The following is a 26,294-nucleotide window of genomic DNA, read 5'->3' as shown; positions in this document are numbered from 1 at the left end:
CATTATTTCCCTAACCAACACCTGTTAACACAACATGATGATGTTGTATTTCATATTGCTAAATGGTACACTAGTATACTAGTATACACTGTATATCCCTCTGCTGTGTAAGAGTTGTGTGTGTTTTGATTGTTTTTATACAGTTTATTGTCCCTGCTTGCAAAACAAATTGGCTCATGAACAGATGCGCACACAGGCATATACACTCACCTGACAGTTTATTAGGTACACCACCCCGTTCACGAAAATCGATCGCTCCTACAGAAAGAAAGTCACGTGGCCGTGTCTTGCTATATAAAGCAGGATGACAGGCATCCAGTTATTGTTCGTTTGATTGCTAACAACGTTTGAGCGCGATATGATCGTCGGTCCCAGGCAGGCCAGATTCAGAATGTCAGAAAACTCTGCCTTCCTGGGCAATAAGCATGACAGTGTCTGAGGTTTACCGAGAATGGTGCGACAAACAAAAGACATCCAGTCAGCGGCAGTCCTGTAAGTGAAAAAAGCTCATTGAAAGAGAATGGAAAGAATTGTACAAACTAACAGGCGGGCTAGAAACAGACAAATAACGGCACAGTACAACAGTGGTGTGCAGAATGGCACCTTGGAACGCACAACTTGTCGATCCATGATGGGCTATTGCAGCAGATGACCATTCCGTCCCTGTCAGCTGAAAACAAGAAGAAGCAGCTCCAGTACGCATGGGATCACTGGACAATTGAGGAGTGGAAAAACATCACCTAGTCCAATGAATCCCGGTTCTTGTTGCATCATGCTGGATCACTGGACAATTGAGGAGTGGAAAAACATCACCTAGTCCAATGAATCCCGGTTCTTGTTGCATCATGCTGATGGCAGAGTTTTGGCATAAGCAGCATGGACCCATCCTGCATGGTGTCACGGTACACTCTTAGATGGCAGAGTTTTGGCATAAGCAGCATGGACCCATCCTGCATGGTGTCACGGTTCACTCTTAGATGGCAGAGTTTTGGCATAAGCAGCATGGACCCATCCTGCATGGTGTCACGGTACACTCTTAGATGGCAGAGTTTTGGCATAAGCAGCCCATCCTGCATGGTGTCACCACATCCTGCATGGTGTCACGGTACACTCTTAGATGGCAGAGTTTTGGCATAAGCAGCATGGACCCATCCTGCATGGTGTCACGGTTCACTCTTAGATGGCAGAGTTTTGGCATAAGCAGCATGGACCCATCCTGCATGGTGTCACGGTTCACTCTTAGATGGCAGAGTTTTGGCATAAGCAGCATGGACCCATCCTGCATGGTGTCACGGTACACTCTTAGATGGCAGAGTTTTGGCATAAGCAGCATAGACCCATCCTGCATGGTGTCACGGTACACTCTTAGATGGCAGAGTTTTGGCATAAGCAGCATGGACCCATCCTGCATGGTGTCACGGTTCACTCTTAGATGGCAGAGTTTTGGCATAGATGCAGCATGGACCCATCCTGCATGGTGTCACGGTTCACTCTTAGATGGCAGAGTTTTGGCATAAGCAGCATGGACCCATCCTGCATGGTGTCACGGTACACTCTTAGATGGCAGAGTTTTGGCATAAGCAGCATGGACCCATCCTGCATGGTGTCACGGTTCACTCTTAGATGGCAGAGTTTTGGCATAAGCAGCATGGACCCATCCTGCATGGTGTCACGGTTCACTCTTAGATGGCAGAGTTTTGGCATAAGCAGCATGGACCCATCCTGCATGGTGTCACGGTACACTCTTAGATGGCAGAGTTTTGGCATAAGCAGCATGGACCCATCCTGCATGGTGTCACGGTACACTCTTAGATGGCAGAGTTTTGGCATGGACCCATCCTGCATGGTGTCATAGACCCATCCTGCATGGTGTCACGGTTCACTCTTAGATGGCAGAGTTTTGGCATAAGCAGCATAGACCCATCCTGCATGGTGTCACGGTTCACTCTTAGATGGCAGAGTTTTGGCATAAGCAGCATGGACCCATCCTGCATGGTGTCACGGTTCACTCTTAGATGGCAGAGTTTTGGCATAAGCAGCATGGACCCATCCTGCATGGTGTCACGGTTCACTCTTAGATGGCAGAGTTTTGGCATAAGCAGCATGGACCCATCCTGCATGGTGTCACGGTTCACTCTTAGATGGCCGAGTTTTGGCATAAGCAGCATGGACCCATCCTGCATGGTGTCACGGTTCACTCTTAGATGGCAGAGTTTTGGCATAAGCAGCATGGACCCATCCTGCATGGTGTCACGGTTCACTCTTAGATGGCCGAGTTTTGGCATAAGCAGCATGGACCCATCCTGCATGGTGTCACGGTACACTCTTAGATGGCAGAGTTTTGGCATAAGCAGCATGGACCCATCCTGCATGGTGTCACGGTTCACTCTTAGATGGCAGAGTTTTGGCATAAGCAGCATGGACCCATCCTGCATGGTGTCACGGTACACTCTTAGATGGCAGAGTTTTGGCATAAGCAGCATGGACCCATCCTGCATGGTGTCACGGTTCACTCTTAGATGGCAGAGTTTTGGCATAAGCAGCATGGACCCATCCTGCATGGTGTCACGGTTCTTAGAATGAAAGGTTCCAAAACATATTCAGAACCCTTGACTTTTTCCACATTATGTTACGGCCTTATTCTGGAATGGATTAAAACAACTCATTAATCTAAACACAATACCCCATAATGACATCACAATACCCCATAATGACATCACAATACCCCATAATGACATCACAATACCCCATAATGACGAAGCAAAAATAGGTCTAGAATGTATTAAAAATAAAAAAAACTGAAATATCACATTTACCTAAGTATTAAGACCATTTACTCAGTTCTTTGTTGAAGTACGTTTGGCAGTGATTACAGCCTTGAGTCTTCTTGGGTATGACGCTACAAGCTTGGCACACCTGTATCCAGGGAGTTTCTCCCATTCTTCTCTGCAGATCCTGTCAAGCTCTGTCAGGTTGAATGGGGAGCGTTGCTGCACAGCTATTTTCGGGTCTCTCCGGAGATGTTCGATCGGGTTCAAGTCTGGGCTCTGGCTGGGCCACTCAAGGACATTCAGAGACTTGTCCCAAAGCCACTCCTGCGTTGTCTTGGCTGTACTTAGGGTCAATGTCCTGTTGGAAGGTAAACCTTCGCCCCAGTCTGAGGTCCTGAGCACTCTTGTAGCAGGTTTTCATCAAGGGTCTCTCTGTACTTTGCTCCGTTCATCTTTTCCTCAACCCTTACACAGCTACACAGCACCAAACAGCACCAAAAAGGGTTCCTCTATGGGGCAAACCAAAGAACTCAGTATGGTTTTATTTAGCACCTTTTTTCAAAGAGTGAAAAGCATTGATCAACCTTCCTGTGGAACGTGTACAGGCTGGTGTACTGCCGTCCAATCTGCAGCAACTGCGTGATGCCATCGAGTCAGCATTGACCAACAGTGGAACGTTTCCGACTTGTAGAATCCATGCCCCAAATAATTCAGGCAGTTCTGGAAGCAAAAGGGTGGTACTAGATGGTTCTACCTAAATAAACTAGCCACTGAGTGTACATGAAAAAATATACACAATTGTGCACACATTTTCATTACAATCATTATCACGATTGGACACTTCCACCTGTCAGACTCACCCTCGAGGCAGTCAGCTGCAGCTCTGGTACTACAGCTGTATAGACCAGGTTACCGTTGACAACCAGCCGGATCTCAATGGAGTCCGTGGTAAAAGCCAGGATGTAGGGGAACGCACACACTGCAACACAACAACAAAAACAACGATGACTTCCTGCTATGGTTTTACAATGGACAGGACAACCAATCTGCATTTACATTCATCATATGCTCTGCACAGCAGCATAAGAAAAAGTCAAGTTACAGGCAGAACGGACAACCAAAGGTAACACAGAGTTCATGAGACAATTAAGTAATTATGATAAAAAGCACAGCATCAACATTCAGAAGACAGACACCAGGCTAAATGAGGTTGATATAAATGGTTGGGATATGTGATCGATAATAGACAATCGTTTCTTAATTAATCCCAAGGGGACAATTGGTTTGTCAAGGCAGCATCCCAGTACAAACATACCCACACAAACATGTAGAAGAGAAACTGTAGTTTATGTCATATTTATTTAAATCAAAAAGTAATGTCTCTTTAGTCGGCCATTCTCTGCTTTCATCAGTCGTCAGAAACAAACACACAGAAGCACAGAAGAACACACTCAACGACCTAGACTCAGTAGCCACCCGCTGCTGCATGTTACCATGGTGACAGGGCTTAGGCCAGGGCCGGAGGCTGGGCTGACCGCGTGTGGGGAGGGGACTGCTGGTTGCTATGGTTACCAGTACCACTCACCGATGGCATTGGGCATCTGGTTCCAGCTGAAGTGGAAGTCAGACGCGTTGGACTGGATCATGGGGGTGGAGCCGTTGAACGGACACACCTTCTTATAGGAGCAGATGTCTGTACAGCAGACAGAGATAAGACATCTAATTTCAGTCGTTAAACCATGTCCCAAATGGCACCCTATTCCCTTTACGGTGCCCTACTTTTGACCAGAGACCACAGGAAATGGGGTGTCATTTGGGACGCATCTTACGTATTTGTAAAGTAAGCTTTATACGAACAGATATTTGTGGGTTGACGACAATGGATAATAGACACGGAGTATACCAAACATTAGGAACACCTTCCTAATATTGACTTGCACCATATCAAGAAAGGACCATTCTTGATACACATGGGAAACTGTTGAGCGTGAAAACCCTAGCAGCATTGCTGTTCTTGACCCAAACCAGTGCGTCTGGCACCTACTACCATACCCTGTTCAAAGGCACTTCAATATTTTGTCTTGCCTATTCACCCTCTGAATGGTCACACACACACAATATGTCTCAATACTACCATACCCTGTTCAAAGGCACTTCAATATTTTGTCTTGCCTATTCACCCTCTGAATGGTCACACACACACAATATGTCTCAATACTACCATACCCTGTTCAAAGGCACTTCAATATTTTGTCTTGCCAATTCACCCTCTGAATGGTCACACACACAATCCATGTCTCAAGGCTTAAAAGTCTTTCTTTAACCCGTCTCCCCCCTTTCATCTACACTGATTGAAGTGTATTTAACAATTGACATCAATAATGGATCATAGCTTCCACCAGGAAACACCAGGTCAGTCTATGTGATGAAGAGTGTTCTCAATGTCTAGTGTATAGTCCGTGTATATTATAATGTTACTGTATATTAAAATGTAGAAACACCCCAGATAAATATTTATACTTTGATGTAAAATAAGGGATGAATAGAGACTCACAATTGTAACACAACAAAAGACCAGCCTCCCCGTCCTCGTACACATCGATGGCTGCCACAAAGTTGACCTGTGTGCACATGGCAGAGAAGAACACTGTATTGAATTGATTTGATTCAATTATGAAGAAAATAAACACTTAATTTATTCTATTCAATTATCATTCATTGGCCCGTCTTCAACTCGTCTCCCCTAAACTGTAACTCTTCCATTGTTGAGCTCTGTTCTCAGTTAACCAACCAGGTACAAATGGAAGGTAAATAACAACATAAACGATGTTGGTTGGAGGTCTCACCCGGTTGGCGTCTACGTGGTGCAGCCTGTATGCGTCCCCGGTGCTCTCGTTGATCAGGTCAAACTGGTGTTTGTAGGCCACACAGATCATGTTGTCATTCTCCCCTGTAGGACCGTCCACCAAAGCCATCACCACCGGAGTTTCACACAGACAGATTTCCTAGAGGACAGGGCGGCAGGTAGCCTAGCGGTTAAGAGCGTTGAGCCAGTAACCAAAAGGTTGCTAGTTTGATTCCCTGAGCTGACTAGGTGAAAAATGTGTTGATGTGCCCTTGAGCAAGGCACTCTGGATAAAAGCGTCTGCTGAATGACTAAATTGTAACGGAGGGGGACTGATCATGAGGATGGGGCTCTCACAGGTCTCACACAGTCAGCGTGCTTTTGGCTATGCGCCTCTCCTCATCCACTAGCCCCATTCCTTATTAGGTTTAGCTGTGGTGACATACTCTCGCTGTTCCATAATGAAAGTTTACTCTAAAATACTGATTGTTAAGGTGAACTCATACAGTCATTCAAAATGGTTATGGTAAAGAACTACTGTGCACGATAGTGGAAAGTGTAGTCTGTATGTGTCTGTGTGTTTCTGTGTAAACTGTGTGTGTGTGTGTCCGCTTGTGTGTAAAAATGATCGTACCGTATGTATTGGAACTGGTCCACGGGCGAGTCGGTTGTGGCGGCAAGGTTGCCCATGCCATCGGGGCGGGGCTGTTTCCTGGTGATGAGGAGGAGCTTGTTTCTGATGGCTGCCACGATCCTCAACTCTGACCCGTGGTGGGTGTTGATAGAGTACAGGTGACACCCTGGGGCAGTAAGGGAGGGAAGGAGAGAGGGGGAGGGTGATAGGGGTGAGCGAGAGAGAGAGTTTTCCCTCTCTGTCTCTTTCCCATTCATTGTCTAAGAAGTGCTTCCCCTACCCGAGCGGCATGTTGGATCTGGTCTGGTCCTTACATATAGAAATGCAGCAGGTTCTATTCCTCTAATCTCTTTTCTGAGACACTCATGCTTACCCCCTCCCCTCCAAAGCCCACATCCCACACACACCCATGCTTACCCTTCCTCCCCTCCAAAGCCCACATCACACACACCCATGCTTACCCTTCCTCCCCTCCAAAGCCCACATCCCACACACCCATGCTTACCCTTCCTCCCCCTCCAAGGCCCACATCCCACACACCCATGCTTACCCCCCCCCCCCACCTTAGGGTTAAGGTTAGGGGTTAAGGTTAGGGTTAAGGTTAGGGTTAAGGTTAGGTTTAAGGTTAGGGGTTAAAGTTAGGGTTAGGGGTTAAGGTTAGGGGTTAAGGTTAGGGGTTAAGGTTAGGGGTTAAGGTTAGGGTTAGGGTTAAGGTTAGGGGTTAAGGTTAGGGTTAGGGGTTAAGGTTAGAGGTTAAGGTTAGGGGTTAAGGTTAGGGTTAGGGGTTAAGGTTAGGGTTAGGGAAAATAGGATTTTGAATGGGAATCATTTGTTTGGTCCCCACAAGGATAGTAAAAGAAATATGTGTGTGTGTGCCTGCGTGTGTGTGTGTACCTTTGGTCTTCTCCAGTTTGTTTTCTCGGCTGTCACACTTGGTGCGAACCAGCTGCCTCTCCTCCAGGCCTCTCTTGAGCATGCTTAGTCTGAACACATAGAGACGCGCATCCTTCCCTGGAAAACAACACATCTTCAAAAACCAATTTATATAAAAAATACATTCTGTGATTCTATAGTAGTATTCCACAGTAGTCCACAGACCCACTCCAAAAGGCTTTACTCTACATCGACTTAGTGGGTTATGTCCAACATAACCTACGCATTGCCACGCATTGCCACAATCATACCCTGGAACTTGTTTTGTCCCATGGAAGAAATATTGGGGATCTAAATGTTTTTTTTTCTCATAATCCTGGACTATCGGACCACCATATTATTAATTTTGCAATCGCCACAAACAATCTGCTCAGACCCTAACCAAGGATTATCAAAAGCTGCGCTATAACTTCTTGGACAACCTTCCAGACTCCTTCCACCTACCCAAGGACGTTGGAATACAACAATCAGTTAACCACCTAGGATCTAAACCTAACCTTGCAGTCGCACCTCTAAAAACAAAACACATTTGACGCAAAAGAAATTGCTCCCTGGTACCCAGAAAATACCCGAGCCCTGAAGTAAGCTTTCAGAAATTGCAACGGAAGTCCAACTAGCTTGGAAAGACAGTACCGTGCAGTATCAAAGAGCTCTCACTGCTGCTCCATCATCCTACTTTTTACAATCTGATTGAGGAGAACAAAAACTTCTTCAAAGAAAAAAATCTTGATCATTAGAAGATAAATTACGGACTCCTCTTTGAATATGCATATTTCTCCACAACTCAGTTGTCCTGAATCTGCACAGAGCTGCCAGGACCTAGGATCAATGGAGACACTCAAGTTATATATAATATATATATATATATATATACACTGCTCAAAAAAATAAAGGGAACACTAAAATAACACATCCTAGATCTAAATGAATTAAATATTCTCATTAAATATTTTTTTCTTTACATAGTTGAATGTGCTGACAACAAAATCACACAAAAATGATCAATGGAAATCAAATCTATCAACCCATGGAGGTCTGGATTTGGAGTCACACTCAAAATTAAAGTGGAAAACCAAACTACAGGCTGATCCAACTTTGATGTAATGTCCTTAAAACAAGTCAAAATGAGGCTCAGTAGTGTGTGTGGCCTCCACGTGCCTGTATGACCTCCCTACAATGCCTGGGCATGCTCCTGATGAGGTGGTGGATGGTCTCCTGAGGGATCTCCTCCCAGACCTGGACTAAAGCATCCGCCAACTCCTGGACAGTCTGTGGTGCAACGTGGCGTTGGTGGATGGAGCGAGACATGATGTCCCAGATGTGCTCAATTGGATTCAGGTCTGGGGAACGGGCGGGCCAGTCCATAGCATCAATGCCTTCCTCTTGCAGGAACTGCTGACACACTCCAGCCACATGAGGTCTAGCATTGTCTTGCATTAGGAGGAACCCAGGGCCAACCACACCAGCATATGGTCTCACAAAGGGTCTGAGGATCACATCTCAGTATCTAATGGCAGTCAGGCTACCTCTGGCGAGCACATGGAGGCCCCCCAAAGAAATACCACCCCACACCATGACTGACCCACTGCCAAACCGGTCATGCTGGAGGATGTTGCAGGCAGCAGAACGTTCTCCACGGCATCTCCAGGCTGTCACGTCTGTCACATGTGCTCAGTGTGAACCTGCTTTCATCTGTGAAGAGCACAGGGCACCAGTGGCGAATTTGCCAATCTTGGTGTTCTCTGGCAAATGCCGAACGTCCTGCACGGTGTTGGGCTGTAAGCACAACCCCCACCTGTGGACGTCGGGTCCTCATACCACCCTCATGAAGTCTGTTTCTGACCGTTTGAGCAGACACATGCACATTTGTGGCCTGCTGGAGGTCATTTTGCAGGGCTCTGGCAGTGCTCCTCCTGCTCCTCCTTGCACAAAGGCGGAGGTAGCGGTCCTCCTGCTGGGTTGTTGCCCTCCTACGGCCTCCTCCACGTCTCCTGATGTACTGGCCTGTCTCCTGGTAGCGCCTCCATGCTCTGGACACTACGCTGACAGACACAGCAAACCTTCTTGCCACATCTCACATTGATGTGCGATCCTGGATGAGCTGAGCCACTTGTGTGGGTTGTAGACTCTGTCTCATGCTACCACTAGAGTGAAAGCACCGCCAGCATTCAAAAGTGACCAAAACATCAGCCAGGAAGCATAGGAACTGAGAAGTGGTCTATGGTCACCACCTGCAGAACCACTCCTTGATTGGGGGTTTCTTGCTAAATGCCTATAATTTCCACCTGTTGTCTATTCCATTTGCACACCAGCATGTGAAATTTATTGTCAATCAGTGTTGCTTCCTAAGTGGACAGTTTGATTTCACAGAAGTGTGATTGACTTGGAGTTACATTGTGTTGTTTAAGTGTTCCCTTTATTTTTTTGAGCAGTGTATGTATATATATATATATTTTTTTTTATATCCCGAAACATACAATATACTTGCAGTGAAGCCACTCAACAACTACATCATACCAGTCATCCAACAACTACATCATACCAGTCATCCAACAACTACACCAGACCAGTCATCCAACAACTACACCACACCAGTCATCCAACAACTACACCAGACCAGTCATCCAACAACTACACCAGACCAGTCATCCAACAACTACACCAGACCAGTCATCCAACAACTACACCACACCAGTCATCCAACAACTACATCATACCAGTCATCCAACAACTACACCAGACCAGTCATCCAACAACTACATCACACCAGTCATCCAACAACTACACCACACCAGTCATCTAACAACTACACCAGACCAGTCATCCAACAGACTCCCATTAAACAACTACACCAGACCAGTCATCCAACAACTACACCAGACCAGTCATCCAACAGACTCCCATTCAACAACTACACCAGACCAGTCATCCAACAACTACATCACACCAGTCATCCAACAACTACACCAGACCAGTCATCCAACAACTACATCACACCAGTCATCCAACAACTACACCAGACCAGTCATCCAACAGACTCCCATTCAACAACTACACCAGACCAGTCATCCAACAACTACACCAGACCAGTCATCCAACAACTACATCACACCAGTCATCCAACAACTACACCAGACCAGTCATCCAACAACTACACCAGACCAGTCATCCAACAACTACACCAGACCAGTCATCCAACAGACTCCCATTCAACAACTACACCAGACCAGTCATCCAACAACTACACCAGACCAGTCATCCAACAGACTCCCATTCAACAACTACACCAGACCAGTCATCCAACAACTACACCACACCAGTCATCCAACAACTACACCACACCAGTCATCCAACAACTACACCAGACCAGTCATCCAACAACTACACCAGACCAGTCATCCAACAACTACACCAGACCAGTCATCCAACAGACTCCCATTCAGAGCGACACACAGAAGCATCCAGGGTCAATGCCCTGCTCAAGGGCACGTTGACCGATCTACCACCAGGCCAAAAAACGTGAACCCAAACCCTCCAAGATCCCTCTCCCCCCACAGTTCCCCAATAGCTGTGCCTCAACCATCCGAGACCCCTCCCACAGTCCCCCCTCAATAATAAAAAAGGCATACAATTAATTCCATTCCCCAAGAAAATTAACAAAAGAGAAAAAAAGAAAACAACAACAAAAAATACAAACAAACAAAGGACATCAAGGACATCAAAAATCACAACTGTATAGGTTTGAGTGCATGTCTGGCACTATTACATGTGTGTGTCCGTGTATGCGTGTATTTGAATGAGAGTGTGTGTGTATATGCATGTGTACAAACATCTGCACGGCACATGCCTCAGGCAAACCTGCATTAGCTGTAAAAACTCAAAGTTACTTTTTATGTTTTATTTTGACTTTAATATTTGTTGTAATATTTATTATCTTTTCAGGGGGATGAAATTGAAATTGTAGCCAGATCTGCAATGATTGTTTGAAAAAGAGACATCGAAAAAAGTATAGTGTGTTACTTGAGACGTGGCAATCTGCACAAAGTTTTAAACAATTGATGAGCTTTTATTAGTAATCTACTTGAGAAGCATTTAGGGTTCAAGTAAAACTTTTGAATAAGTGAAGCTTAGAGAGAGATTTAGTTATATTTAATAATCTCAACCCACCCCAATTCATAATCATTATATAGATAGGCACGCTTTATTTTGTCTGGTTTAGCAGATAAAGTTAAATATTTCTCATTTGATTTGAAAAACGAATCATCAGGAGTAGGCAGCACCAAAAGTAAGTGAGTAAACTGAGATACGACTAAGGAGTTAATCAGGGCCATTTTTCCATAAATAGACCTCTCCATGGTTGCAGGATTTTTACAAGTTTTCTATTGAAATTCATTGTGGAGAGCTTATTTATATATATATTTTGTGATATGAATACTAAGTATGTCAGGGTAATGTAAAAGTTGTATTTTTTAAAGATGCATAATGAGGTTTTAGTCCAGAGTACAGAAACGTTATCTAGATCATCAATGAGACATTGCAGGGATCTAGCTTGTGGACTTAACATAAACTTGAGTCATCATCATACATGGAAATGTAAAAGTTGTATTTTTTTTAAAGATGCAATACGTAATATTGTACACGTATCATAATGAGGTTTTAGTCCAGAGTACAGAAAAGTTATCTAGTTATCTAACATCTTCAATGAGACATTGCAGGGATCAGATTAAATATTAAACTTGAGACATCATCATACATGGACACCTTTGTTTTTAAGCCTTGGATTTCTAATCCTCCAATGTTGTTATTGGATCTGATTTTAATAGCATTTCGATGGCCATAACGAATAAATATGACGACGGCATACACCCTTGATTACTTCTCTTGACAATTCAAAACTCTGAGAAGTAGCTGTTATTTACTATTTTACCTGGGTTGCTATACATTATTTTCACCCATTTTATTAGAGAATCACGTAATTGAAAAATAAAAATAAAAGTCCAGGCATTTCTAAATAAAATCCAGTCTTACTTTATTATTTTTCAAAATCCGCTATAAATACCAGGCCTGGCTTCTTAGAGAACATTGAAGTGTAAGAGGCCTCCAGTTTTTTTAGATAGACTGGATCTTTATATTTGCCATCTGGGTCTTGTTTTAATAATAGAGAAATCAGACCTTCCTGCTGACTACCTGACAGACTACCATTTCTATCGGAGTCGTTAAAACAATCTAACAATGGAGCTTTTAGTATATCAAAAATGCTTCATATACCTCTACCGGTATGCCATCAAGCCCTGGGGTTTTTCCAGACCGAAAGGAATTAATAGCCTCAATAAATTAATCCTCTGTAATTTGGCCTTCACACGGGCCTTTCTGTACATTTGTTAATGTTCATTTTATTTTTTATTTGGAAAGAATTCCTTACCATAATCTTCATTCAGTGGGAGAGGATGATACAGAAAAGAGAACATCTGATAGCATATCGGAGATTCAGGAATAATTGTGTATTTTTCTCCATATTTCATCCAGTTTGCTTTATTTTTGTAATAGATTACATTGAATAAATTCAAGTCCTTTTTGTTTTTCCTCTTATTTTGTGTCTCTGTAGTATAATTTGTATTGCTCTCTACCTGTACTATTAGTTGATGGATTTCCCTTGTCAGTCTTGTCTCTTCAGCCAGAAACTGCTTTTTTAAATTATTGATAAATATTGAATTAAATGACCTCCTGAAGGTACATTTAAAGGTATCCCAAACAATAAAAATTCAGTTAAGTGATTTAGTCTTGGTTAAAAAATAAGTTGTCCTCCAGTAAACTTTGATTAAATTTCCAATATCCCCGTCCACGTGAAAATTCTATGAGAGTTATGTGAAGGCCAATTAGACGATGATCCGATCGCATTCTGTCTCCTATTAAAACGAGTTTATCCTTTGATGCAAGAGAGAAAGAGACAAGGATTCAAGACGACTAGCTTGATTAACCAATAGCTACCCAGAGTATCTGCATTGACATTTTTGAACAAACTATTTCGACTCATCACATATGCTGCTGTTACTGTTTATTATCTATCCTGTTGCCTAGTCACTTAATCCCTACCTATACCTCAATGACATTGTATCCATGTCTCCTAGACGTCGCCAGTCTACTAACCACCGGTCCAGGTAACCCATCATGACACACCTGGACTTCATCACACCCTGATTACTTCCCCTTTATCCAGGGCTCTGTTGTATCACCCATTAGGTAGTATTTTATCTGGTAACCCATCACCTGGACTTCATCACACCCTGATTACTTCCCCTTTATCCAGGGCTCCGTTGTATCACCCATTAGGTAGTATTTTATCTGGTAACCCATCACCTGGACTTCATCACACCCTGATTACTTCCCCTTTATCCAGGGCTCTGTTGTATCACCCATTAGGTAGTATTTTATCTGGTAACCCATCACCTGGACTTCATCACACCCTGATTACTTCCCCTTTATCCAGGGCTCTGTTGTATCACCCATTAGGTAGTATTTTATCTGGTAACCCATCACCTGGACTTCATCACACCCTGATTACTTCCCCTTTATCCAGGGCTCTGTTGTATCACCCATTAGGTAGTATTTTATCTGGTAACCCATCACCTGGACTTCATCACACCCTGATTACTTCCCCTTTATCCAGGGCTCTGTTGTATCACCCATTAGGTAGTATTTTATCTGGTAACCCATCACCTGGACTTCATCACACCCTGATTACTTCCCCTTTATCCAGGGCTCCGTCGTCCCATTAGGTAGTATTTTTTCATCTTTAGACGCTATTCCTGGTTTTGTGTTCACTTTGTTCGTTCCTATTAAACTCACCGACTGCAGTTCCTTCCTGAGTTTTCATTCCTCATTGTGTATTTATTTATTTATATATTTATTTTCTCTCTCTGCATTGTTGGGAAGGGCCCGTAAGTATTTCACTGTTAGTACCTGTTTATGAAGCACGTGACAAATAACACTTGATTTGAGGTTCAAATAGGCTTAATTAAATCACTATGGAATCCTATCACTTGTAGAAGCTAATCTAGGGGATGCTCTGACATATCTCACACTTTAGTGAGGTCTGTCAATGTTATGGTGAATACATTACAGTGTATGGAAATACAAGACTGGCTTTTGTGATTGGTGCTAAAACAACTATATAATAGACATAACCTGGAATGTTCTCTTTACATTACATTGAAATAAAAACAAGCATTATTTGGATGGGTATTTCTTCTGTTCTGTCTGACTGTGTCTCTCCCTTCCTCCCTTCCTCCCGAGTGGCACAGTGATCTAAGGCATCTCAGTACTAGAGGCGTCACTACAGACACCCTGGTTCGAATCGAGGCTGTATCACAAGCGTCTGTAATTGGGAGTCCCATAGGGCGGCGCACAATTGGCTCAGCGTCGTCCGTGTTTGGCCGGTGTAGGACGTCATTGCAAATAAGAATTTGTTCTTAACCAACTTGCCAAGTTAAACAAAGGTTAAATAAATCAAAAATAAAGATTTGCCCCCCCCCCCCCCCCCCTTGTTCATTCTCTGTTTCAGTCTCTCTTTCTCTCTCCTTATCTGAAGAGTGATAACAGTAAGTGTATCTCAGTAGGTGTAACAGTGGGAAGTGTAAGTGTATCTCAGTAGGTCAACCCAGAACCTGTTCCTACAGGATACACACAAACAAACACACAAACAGCAGTCTACAGAGAGTGGATGTGTGTAGGTCAGCCTCCTCAGCCCAGAGAGGAAGATCAATGTGTCTGCTGGAGTGACAGAGAGACGGAGAGAGAAGTAAAGAGCCTAATACTCAGAAAAAGAGGGATGGAAGGAGTGAGGGAGAGTGAGAGAGTGAGAGAGAGAGAGAGAGAGAGGAGGGAGTGGGAGGAAGCAAAAAACGAGAAATAGAAAATAGGTGAGGGAATGAGGGAGGGGGGAGAGAGAGAGAATAAGAGACTGAAAGAGAGTCAGATGAAGAGAGACAAAGAGACCATCACACACCTTTGTCAGTCCTGGTGATGAGGAGATCCTGAGGCTCTAGAACATGCATCTGCTTCACCACCATGGTCTTATCAAACACCTGCACTGGGGGCAGGACCTGGGCGTCTACCAACACAACACAACACATTGGTCTATTGGTCATTCCCTATGCAGCGCTCAGGATCTTACTAACTATTGATGAAAACACTGACTGTTGTCGTTGCTTCAATAATAACAACACTGCCTGAAATAGTAGGCTGAATTCAATGATTTCGGTTTATTGAACACTAAGAAGTTGTAGCACTGAATGGGGAGAATTGACCGTGTTACACTCACCTGGGTTTGAAAGAAGTGGATCAACAGCTGAAATATAGGGAAAGTATAATGTTAAGAGTTTAATTTTACGATGACGTCAATGCTGAATGAATCATTGACATTCAAGTGATAATTGAATAATGCATATGACAGTTATAATAAAATAGTCCACTAATTATAAAGCGCATTTCATTCTATAACCTCAGTGTGTGTGTATATGTGTGTGATGACCTCACCATCTATCATCATGACCCCTGCTGCTTCCGTGGCGACCAACAGAGACTGACCCCAGGAGTCAGCACACACTGTCTCATAGGAAAACGTACTGCAGAACGACTGGGACTCCCAAGGCTGCAGCACACAAACACACACAAAAAGGACATCACAGCATAACCACAAACACGTAGTTACCAGTATATCAACTGGCATCTACATTGTGTTACAATGCATGCTACAACAGAATATGTCACACAGTTAGTAAATGTGTTATTATGGTATGGTGATCCACTAGGCCTCAGTGAGACAAAAAAGTAGTGCATGGTAAAGGTTGACAAGGAAACAGGACTCGGATTATGGGAGTTAAGATCTAGAGTCAAGTTCGGGACAGGATCAACAGTCCACAGGAACGGGCAGTACAGGAATAGTTCAAAACAGAGGTTTTTTGGGGTGGAAGTGTGTCACTTGTACAGTAATTCATAAAATTAACAACTGTGTAGGTTAGGCCTAATATACACTACATGACCAAAAGTATGTGGACCTCGCTATGTGCACGGGGACAGTGTCATGCTGAAACAAACTGTTGCCACAAAGTTGGAAGCACAGAATCATCTATAATGTTATTGTATGCTGTAGTGTTAGGATTTCCCTTCCCCTGGAGCTAAGGGGCCTACAGTAGCCCAAACCAAACAGCCCCAGACCATTATTCCTCCACCACCAAACTTTACAGTTGGCACGATGGTGAAGCGTGATTTATCACTCCAGAGAACGCATTTCCACTGCTCCTGAGTCCAATGGCGGTGAGCTTTACACCGCTCCAGCCGATGCTTGGCATTGCGTATGGTGATCTTAGGCCTGTGTGCGGCTGACGTTGCTTCCAGAGGCAGTTTGTAACCCTGTAATGAGTGTTGCAAACGAGGACATGGGTTTCGTGCTTCAGCACTCGGCTGTCCCGTTCTGTGAGCTTGTGTGGCTGAGTCGTTGTTGCTCATAGACGATTCCACTTGACAATAACAGTTACAGTTGACCGGAGCAGCTCTAGCAGGGCAGACATTTGACAAACTGACTTGTTGGAAAGGTGGCATCGTATGATGGTGCCACGTTGAAAGTCACTGAGCTCTTCAGTAAGGCCCATTCTACTGCCAACGTTTGTCTATGGAGATTGCATGGCGGTGTCCTCAATTTTATACACCCGTCGGCAACAGGTGTAGCTGAAATAGCCGAATCCACTAATTTGATAGCGTGTTCACATATTTTCTACGTCAGTAGGCTAAATGATGAAGCCTCCAATAGATGAATTGCAATGTCTTGTTGCAGACCCATCACTAACATTAGAGCCAAGGAAAGAGCGGTGTTTTAGAAACATTTTATGGAGTTGTCTTTGAAAACGTAGGAACCGAGTACACAGCTTGTAAAAAATTGTGCGGTTTAAACAAATAGGCTACCATCCGGAGAGCGGGACAAGCGGGCTGAAGCGACACAGCTGCTGATAATCCAAGAGCTAATCGTTAATCCGTAGCATTGTGACAATGATCTTAGGGCTATTGGCAAACACAATGTAAGTCATTAAATGTAAATTGCACCAAATACATCTGTTTATCCTGCAGCTAATGTAAGCAGTAATCATGAGCCTATAAACCACTGTTAGCACTGAGGCGGTGTGCAATAGTAGGAAGACCACTTTATGCAGCTCACCCTGCGCTCCAATGTAAATAACATGAGTAAATCTACCTCTGATGAGCTTCCCAGTAAAGCATCAAAAACAATCAAGCAAATCAGAAAAGTGCTAAAAAATGGCCTATATTAACATTAAACGAGGTCCAAAAAAGGTCCATGAAGTCAATAACTTTGTAACATATTCTGACATTCATTTCTATGAAACTCACTTAGATAATACCTTTGCAATACATGGTTATAACATCTACCGAAAAGACAGAAATGCCTAACGGAGCGGGCCGGGCGCAGTGCACGCTGACCAGGTCGCTAGGTTCACATTGGTGCGGCTGGCTTCCGGATTGGTTGCGCCCTGTGCTAAGAAGCAGTGCGGCTTGGTTGGGTTGTGTTTTCGGAGGACGCATGGCTCTCGACCTTCGTCTCTCCCGAGCCCGTACGGGAGTTGTAGCGTTGAGACAAGATAGTAACTACTAACAATTTGGATATTGCCACTCCTATTTACCAAATCTTAAATTTAAGCCTACTAGAGAACGTGTGCCCTCAGGCCTGGAGGGAAGCTAAAGTCATTCCGCTACCTAGTAAAGCCTCCTTTACTGGCTCAAATAGCTGACCAAACAGCCTGTTGCCAACCCTTAGTAAACTTCTGGAAAAAATTGTGTTTGACCAGATACAATACTATTTCACAGTAAACAGAATTTCAGCATGCTTACAGGGAAGGACACGCAACAAGCACAGCACTTACACAAATGACTGATGATTGGCTGAGAGGAATTGATGATACAATGATTGTGGGGGCTGTCTTGTTAGACCTCAGTGAAGCTTTTGACATTACTGATCATAGTCTGCTGCTGGAAAAACATGTGTTATGGCTTTACACCCCCTGCTATAATGTGGATAAAGAGTTACTTGTCTAACAGAACACAGAGGGTGTTCTTTAATGGAAGCCTGTATAATCAAGTTAGAATCAGGAATTCCCCAGGGTAGCTGTTTAGGCCCCTTGTTTTTTCAATTTTTACTAACATGCCACTGACTGAGTAAAGTCAGAGTGTCTATGTATGCGGATGACTCAACACTATACACGTCAGCTACTACAGCAACTGAAATGACTGCAACACTCAACAAAGAGCTGCAGTTAGTTTCAGAGTGTGTGGCAAGGAACAAGTCAGCCATAAATATTTCTAAAACTAAAAGCAATGTATTTGGAACAAAACACTCGCTAAACCCTAAACCTCAACCAAATCTTGTAATAAATCATGTGGAAATTGAGCAAGTTGAGATGACTAAACTGCTTGGAGTAACACTAGATTGTAAACTGTCGCAGTCAAAAACATTTTGATGCAGTAGTAGCTAAGATGGGGAGAAGTCTGTCTATAATAAAGAGATGCTCTGCCTTCTTAACATTATCAACAAGGCAGGTCCTACAGGCACTGAGCTGTCTGTCTAAACTACTGGCACACAGCTCAGACACCCATGCATACCCCACAAGACATGCCACAAGAGGTCTCTTCACAGTCCCCAAGTCCAGAACAGACTATGGGAGGCACACAGTACCACATAGAGCCATGACTACATGGAACTCTATTCCACATCAAGTAACTGATGGAAGCAGTAAAATTTGATTTAAAAAACAGATTAAAAAACACACAGCGGGGAAGCAACACAAACATACACAAGATAACATACGCACTATACATACACATGGATTTAGTACTGTAGATATGTGGTATTGTTGGAGTAGGGGCCTGAGGGCACACAGTGTGTTGTGAAATCTGTGAATGTATTGTACTGTTTTAAAATGGTATAAAAATGCCTTCATTTTGCTGGACCCCAGGAAGCTAATGGGGATCCATAATAAATACAAATACAAATGTTAATGTGTTGTAAATGTTAAAATGTGGCAGTGCTCAGCTCTAAGCCGGTGCTGTGCTGAGCCGACCATCCTGCTCGGGTCTCTGTCCTCATCCTCCAGCTTAATATATCTACATTTAGGTCATTTAGAATAGACCTACAGTCAGTGCATTTAACTAAAATAGGTAAGACAATCACATTTCACAGTCTCAAATTGCATTACTGAACTAACACAATAGCCTACATATTTCTGCACATAAAAATGAGCACTGGACGGGAGTACTTTTTATCAGAAAGGGACAGGAAAGTTTCAGGGTTATAGAACTGATGCAGGATCAGGACTGGAAAGGAATTTATTTTCACTCCTGTGTCAACCTCTAGTGCATGGGGCTGAGTGTGTGTATGTGTGTGTGTGTGTCTTCTCACCTCTTTTCTACACAGGCCCGTAGTGACCAGACTGGTGGGGGCATCTCCTCTGACGATGGTCTTGAGCTTTAGTGCCTGGACAACGGAGAGAGAGCATGAGAGTGTGTGGTGCGTGCATATGAGATAAAGAGTGTGACTGTGCTACTCTGTATGTTGTCTGTCCCTGTGTGTGTCACCTGTCCTATCCTGACGAACTCGGCCTGTCGTGCCTCCTCCTTCTTGCGGGCGGACTTGGGCGACTCTGGAAGCACGTCACTGAACGAGCGTCTGTTGAGCATGTTCTGGGGAGAGAAGGGAACCTGCACATGGGACACAAGTGCACACACACACACGCACACACGGGCACACGCATGCACGTACACACACAGAAAGAGAGATAGAGAAGCGGAGATAGTGGGAAATACAGCAGCATAGCAGCATAGAACTGAGTCATATGAGAAACAATAGACAAAGAAAGTGGCAGAGGGGTACAGAGAGAGGGAGGAGAGTCCACCCACAAAATGTGAGCATTGTAGCAGTATCCAGGAGTCCCAGTGTTATGCAGTCTGCAGGGGTTAGAGCCGAGAGAGATAGACAGGGCTGCAGGGGTTCAGAACAGTAGGTAGCTCAATTGGCTGTGGTACAAACCGTGACCAGAGAGCCTAGATCAGATCAGTGGTCAGAAGCTAGGAAATGTACAAAACTGTGAAGAACCTCGGCGTTACTCTGGACCCTGATCTCTCTTTTGACGAACATATCAAGACTGTTTCAAGGACAGCTTTTTTCCATCTACGTAACATTGCAAAAATCAGAAACTTTCTGTCCAAAAATGATGCAGAAAAATGAATCCATGCTTTTGTTACTTCTAGGTTAAACTACTGCAATGCTCTACTTTCCGGCTACCCGGATAAAGCACTAAATAAACTTCAGTTAGTGCAAAATACGGCTGCTAGAATCCTGACTAGAACCAAAACATTTGATCATATTACTCTGGTTTCTTGTCAAGGCACGGGCTGATTTCAAGGTTTTACTGCTAACCTACAAAGCATTACATGGGCTTGCTCCTACCTATCTCTCTGATTTGGTCCTGCCGTACATACCTACACGTACGCTACGGTCACGGTCACAAGACGCAGGCCTCTTTACTGTCCCTAGAATTTCTAAGCAAACAGCTGGAGGCAGGGCTTTCTCTTATAGAGCTCCATTTTTATGGAATGGTCTGCCTACCCATGTGAGAGACACAAAATATTCCTCTAGTGGTGTGGGGGCTGTGCTTTGGAAAACTGGGTGGGGTTATATCCTTCCTGTTTGGCCCTGTCCGGGGGTGTCCTCGGATGGGGCCACAGTGTCTCCTGACCCCTCCTGTCTCAGCCTCCAGTATTTATGATGCAGTAGTTTATGTGTCGGCAGGCTAGGGTCAGTTTGTTATATCTGGAGTACTTCTCCTGTCTTATCCGGTGTCCTGTGTGAATTTAAGTATGCTCTCTCTAATTCTTTCTTTCTTTCTCTCTCTCTCTCTGAGGACCTGAGCCCTAGGTCCATGCCTCAGGACTACCTGGCATGATGACTCCTTGCCGTCCCCAGTCCACCTGGCCGTGCTGCTGCTCCAGTTTCAACTGTTCTGCCTGTGATTATTATTATTTGACCATGCTGGTAATTTATGAACGTTTTAACATCTTGGCCATGTAATCTCCACCCGGCACACCCAGAAGAGTACTGGCCACCACTCATAGCCTGGTTACTCTCTAGGTTTCTTCCTAGGTTTTGGCCTTTCTAGGGAGTTTTTTCCTAGCCACCATGCTTCTACACCTGCATTGCTTGCTGTTTGGGGTTTTAGGCTGGGTTTCTGTACAGCACTTTGAGATGTCAGCTGATGTACGAAGGGCTTTATAAATACAGTACATTTGATGTATAGAGTAATGTCACTACCTCATATTCCAATCAAGACGCATGAATTAAAGAGCAAACTTGTGGACTATGGAAGTTGGAGGACTATAGAATAATACCTTGTTTTTAGAAGCAGGAGCAGAACCAGAGGAAAGGAGAGCCCCTTTTCACACCATCGTGTCAACCTGAACCACGCTGGCACATATATTTAATTTGACTCATTGTCACCACAGTTCCTGCAACTATAATGGCTGGATGGATAACCAAGCCAGTGGAGAGGACAACTCAGTTTAGCTCAGCTCGGTTTGGCTCAGTAGTGTGAAAAGGGTAGGGATAGACCAGGCTGGGTTAGTTAGTGTGTGGGAGAGCTGTACCTTGTGGAGGTCAGGGATGAGGTCCTGGTAGAGGGAACGGATCAGCATGTCTAGAGTCCGCTGGCGCTTCTGGGCAAACGTGGGTGTCTCCAGGGTGGCCTTTTCTCCATTGATTACTGCAGGACAGAGAGAGGAGAGAGGGGTTCATGAGGAGAACGTACCCACATGTACGATTACTGCAGGACAGAGAGAGGAGAGAGGGGTTCATGAGGAGAACGTACCCACATGTACGTACACACTTATATGATCACCGTAAAAAGACAATACAAAGCTTCAAAAATTCCAACTCAAACTTTCTTTGGTCACTATCAACGTCTTGAAAATGCTTAATGAATGTCTCCATAAATGATAATGTCTACATTCTGCAGAGGTTTTTACTATTAATTCATGTCCTACTATGGTTATACCGCATGTGGCAAAGGGCCTTTAAATGTGACACTTGTGACCGATTAGTCACTGCAGTGCATTAAAGCTCATTGCACACAGTTCAGCTGTAACAGTCTGTAAACTAAACAATGTGTGAGAGTAAGTCACTGATCTTACGCTTGACTAACAAAAAGTCCCTGAATTCTTGGTGGTCTGTAAACACTGGTGGTGAGGGAAGGGGCGGTCCGAACAGTGGCACACTCTCCTCAGAGAAAATCTTCAATCTGGAACACACAAAGCACTGTTATATTTAACACACACACACACACAGTGTGCTACAGCCGGAAAATAATCCTACAGCAACAGGACATGTGAATTACTATGTGGATTATAATTCATCAATATTAATATATGTTTTTGTAGGGGTTGATATACTGTATTTTACGTTAGGGCAAATCATGTCTTACATTTTCAAGTGGAAATTACAAACTTCAAGCATTTTTAAACCTTGAATACACTAAGTGCAGGAAAATTCTCATAAACAAAAGAGTCATCAAATTAAGATCCTACATCTGTATGCATGCATACACATACATGCACATACATGCACATACACACACCAACGACGTGCCATGTACCTGAAAAATACTAATGAAAAAACACCTCCACATACCTGTAACTGTCGTTTTGACTGTTGTATCTAACTAATGCAAAGATATCTTGCAGAGAAAATGAAGGTAAAAGCCTGAACACATACAATCTATGAAGCAGTGATGTGTATGGCCCAAAAACAGCCCCCTACCCCCTACCCCCTTACCCTACCCCCTACCCCCTAGACACTTACCCTATTCTCTACCCCGTAGGCACTTGTGAAGATATGCAATGTTAGATACCTAGGTACACAATAAGCAATATGATGAAAATGCCAACCTAGCTGCCTATGGTGCTACTATCATATTGCTTATACCTATTCAATTCTTTCAGATTTACATTAAATTGCCCAGAGAGTACGGGCTAGGCAATGTTTCTGGAAAGGGCCTACGATTCTGGCTGCTCAAGGTCGCTTGTAGAAATGTCAGAGATATTTCCCAGCGGTCTTTGTTTCGCCGTAAGAAAAGGATACGTGTGAAATGTGATCTGATCATGGAGGGTTTAAATGACGGAGATGTGTCCTCCCCCTCCTGGAACTGGAACACTATGGTGACAATGTCATTCCCAATGTGTCTTTTCCTCTCCACCTGTTGGACGAGAGACAGAGAGAGACGATGAGAAAAGTCATACAATAAAAATACTTGGAGCAAACAAGTGAAATAACTCATATCTTATTGATTTAGACAAGACAGTTCATGCATCAATCTCTGGCCTAAAGCATGAATGCCTCTTTTATGAGCATCTAAAATATAATTTCAGAGCTTCCATTAATTATTATAATCATATCTTTGTACATTGTCTATTGCTGGCAGCCCCTATTCACTAAAGTCCTATTTTCCAAGAATGTGTAAATGTACTTTGTGAATAAAGTGACTCTGAAGCAGGCAGAGGACACACACACACACACACACACACACACACACACACACACACACACACACACACAAAAAGAAATCAATGAAACGTATTTATGAAGCCCTTTTTACATCAGCAGTTGTCACAAAGTGCTGTACAGAAACCCAGACTAAAACCCCAAACAGCAAGCAATGCAGATGTAGAAGCAAGGAAAAACTCCCTAGAAAAGCAGGAACCTAGGAAGAAACCTAGAGAGGATCCAGGCTATGAGGGGAATCAGTCATCTTGCTGTGCCAGGCAGAGATAATAAGAATACATGGCCATTAAGGTCAGATCGTTCTTCAAGATGTTCAAACGTTCATAGATGACCAACAGGGTCAAATAATAATCACAGAGGTTAAAGAGGGTGCAACAAGTCGGTAGCTCAGGAGTAAATGTCAGTTGGCTTTCATAGCCGAGCACAAACAAACACTCTTGATGCACACAGGCCTGCAAAGAGAATGTGTTTGTATTCATTAGCAACTTCGGAATCTGTTTTAGATCAAATCCAATTATGAATGTAACCCTCTCATTCAGCCTCTATCTCCTTTCATATTGCGCCCACAGATATTGGCTTTTCCAGAGTGGGTTCACACTAACGTCAAACTGTCTTTGTTCTCTTCTGCCTTTTTTCTCCCAGTCACGCGCACACACACTCCAGCCATACACACACTCCAGCCATACACATACACCAGCCATACACATACACCAGCCATACACATACACCAGCCATACACATACACCAGCCATACACATACTCCAGCCATACACACACTCCAGCCATACACATACACCAGCCATACACATACACCAGCCATACACACACTCCAGCCATACACATACACCAGCCATAAAACACACACACACTCCAGCCATACACACACTCCAGCCATACACATACACCAGCCATACACATACACCAGCCATACACATACTCCAGCCATACACATACACCAGCCATACACATACACCAGCCATACACATACACCAGCCATACACATACACCAGCCATACACACACTCCAGCCATACACATACACCAGCCATACACATACACCAGCCATACACATACACCAGCCATACACATACACCAGCCATACACACACTCCAGCCATACACATACACACACAGTCACACACACACACACTCCAGCCATACACACACACTCCAGCCATACACACACACACTCCAGTCACACACACACACACACACACACACACACACACACACACACACACACACACAGTCTGAAACTAGGGGGCTTTTAACAGTAAGGTACAAATGTTGTGGTGTAGAATGTCAATACTTCGTTTTTTGTTTTGTAATGTTTCAATAAAGGTTTGACTGACTCAGTGGTGTTTAGGTGTGTGTGTTCTCTAGAGTAGGTGTGTGTGTTCGCGTGCATGAATGTGTGTGTGTTCGCGTGCATGAATGTGTGTGTGTTCGCGTGCATGAATGTGTGTGTGTTCGCGTGCATGAATGTGTGTGTGTTCGCGTGCATGAATGTGTGTGTGTTCGCGTGCATGAATGTGTGTGTTTTCTCTAGAGTGAGTGAATGGAGATTGAAAGATCAAGGACTTGGGAGTATTTCACATTTCCCTGGCATCTCAACAACTCTGACATTGAACAGATAAAAGACTAACTGGCTGTTGTGTCTCTGAAATTACTGTAAAGCATTCAGTATGGTCATAGTTAGTCAGATTGACTAGAGGTTAGCAATGAGAGAGACAGCGAGAGAAGGAAATGACAGAAATAAAGAAGAGTCAGGGAGAGAAAGATGGGAGAGGGGGGTGAAAGGGTTATATGGGGGAGAGAGGGATGGGTTATGGGGAACGAGCGACAGAGAAGAGAGTGGCATTGGCACTGGAACAGACTTCAGCACCCAGCCTCACCGTACTAGAATCGGAAGTCAAATGTCTACTGTTTGCTGATGATCTGGTGCTTCTGTCTGCAACCAAGGGGGGCCTATAGCAGCACCTAGATGTTCTGGACAGATTCTGTCAGACCTGGGCCCTGACAGTAAATCTCAGGAAGACAAAAATAATGGTGTTCCAAAAAAAGGTCCAGTTGCCAGGACCACAAATACAAATTCCATCTAGACACCGTTGTCTACCTCAGCACCACAGGTAACTTCCACAAAGCTGTGAACGATCTGAGAGACAAGCCAAGAAGGGCCTTCTATGCCATCAAAAGGAACATAAAATTCAACATCCCAATTAGGATCTGGCTAAAAATACTTGAATCATTTATAGAACCCATTGCCCTTTATGCATGCTGAGCAGAATTATGCTGATACCTGCTAATTATCAAAATCCAGAAAAGAGCTGTTCAATTCACCTAAAAGGAAGCGATTCCTAAACCTTCCGTAACAAAGCCATCACCTACAGAGAGATTAACCTAGCAGAGTTGCCTAAGCAAGCTGGTCCTGGGGCTCTGATCACAAACACAAACAAAGCCCACAGAGCAACACAATTAGACCCAACCAAATCATGAGAAAA

The 26,294-nt window shown here is 43.9% G+C and overlaps 1 protein-coding gene across 1 annotated transcript in view; it reads right to left on the bottom strand.

Moving 5' to 3' along the window:
• LOC115125729 (GTPase-activating Rap/Ran-GAP domain-like protein 3) overlaps positions 1-26,294 on the bottom strand; it is a 188,856-nt gene that overhangs the window by 16,856 nt on the left and 145,706 nt on the right. The window contains exons 12-27 of the mRNA XM_065004652.1: positions 23,376-23,490; positions 22,926-22,971; positions 22,430-22,536; positions 21,887-22,002; positions 19,823-19,927; positions 19,647-19,721; positions 15,719-15,833; positions 15,504-15,530; positions 15,189-15,293; positions 7,145-7,261; positions 6,251-6,416; position 6,090; positions 5,618-5,776; positions 5,326-5,392; positions 4,357-4,464; positions 3,632-3,750 (exon numbers count right to left, since the gene is read on the bottom strand). Of these exons, the coding sequence (XP_064860724.1) occupies positions 3,632-3,750; positions 4,357-4,464; positions 5,326-5,392; positions 5,618-5,776; position 6,090; positions 6,251-6,416; positions 7,145-7,261; positions 15,189-15,293; positions 15,504-15,530; positions 15,719-15,833; positions 19,647-19,721; positions 19,823-19,927; positions 21,887-22,002; positions 22,430-22,536; positions 22,926-22,971; positions 23,376-23,490 (1,548 nt within the window). The remainder of the gene's footprint in view (positions 1-3,631; positions 3,751-4,356; positions 4,465-5,325; positions 5,393-5,617; positions 5,777-6,089; positions 6,091-6,250; positions 6,417-7,144; positions 7,262-15,188; positions 15,294-15,503; positions 15,531-15,718; positions 15,834-19,646; positions 19,722-19,822; positions 19,928-21,886; positions 22,003-22,429; positions 22,537-22,925; positions 22,972-23,375; positions 23,491-26,294) is intronic.

This window comes from Oncorhynchus nerka, linkage group LG19 (genome assembly GCF_034236695.1).
Source record: "Oncorhynchus nerka isolate Pitt River linkage group LG19, Oner_Uvic_2.0, whole genome shotgun sequence".
NCBI classification, from domain to species: Eukaryota; Metazoa; Chordata; class Actinopteri; order Salmoniformes; family Salmonidae; genus Oncorhynchus; species Oncorhynchus nerka.
The sequence above is the reverse complement of the archived record's forward strand: the minus strand, read 5'-3'. Positions and strand labels throughout refer to the sequence as shown.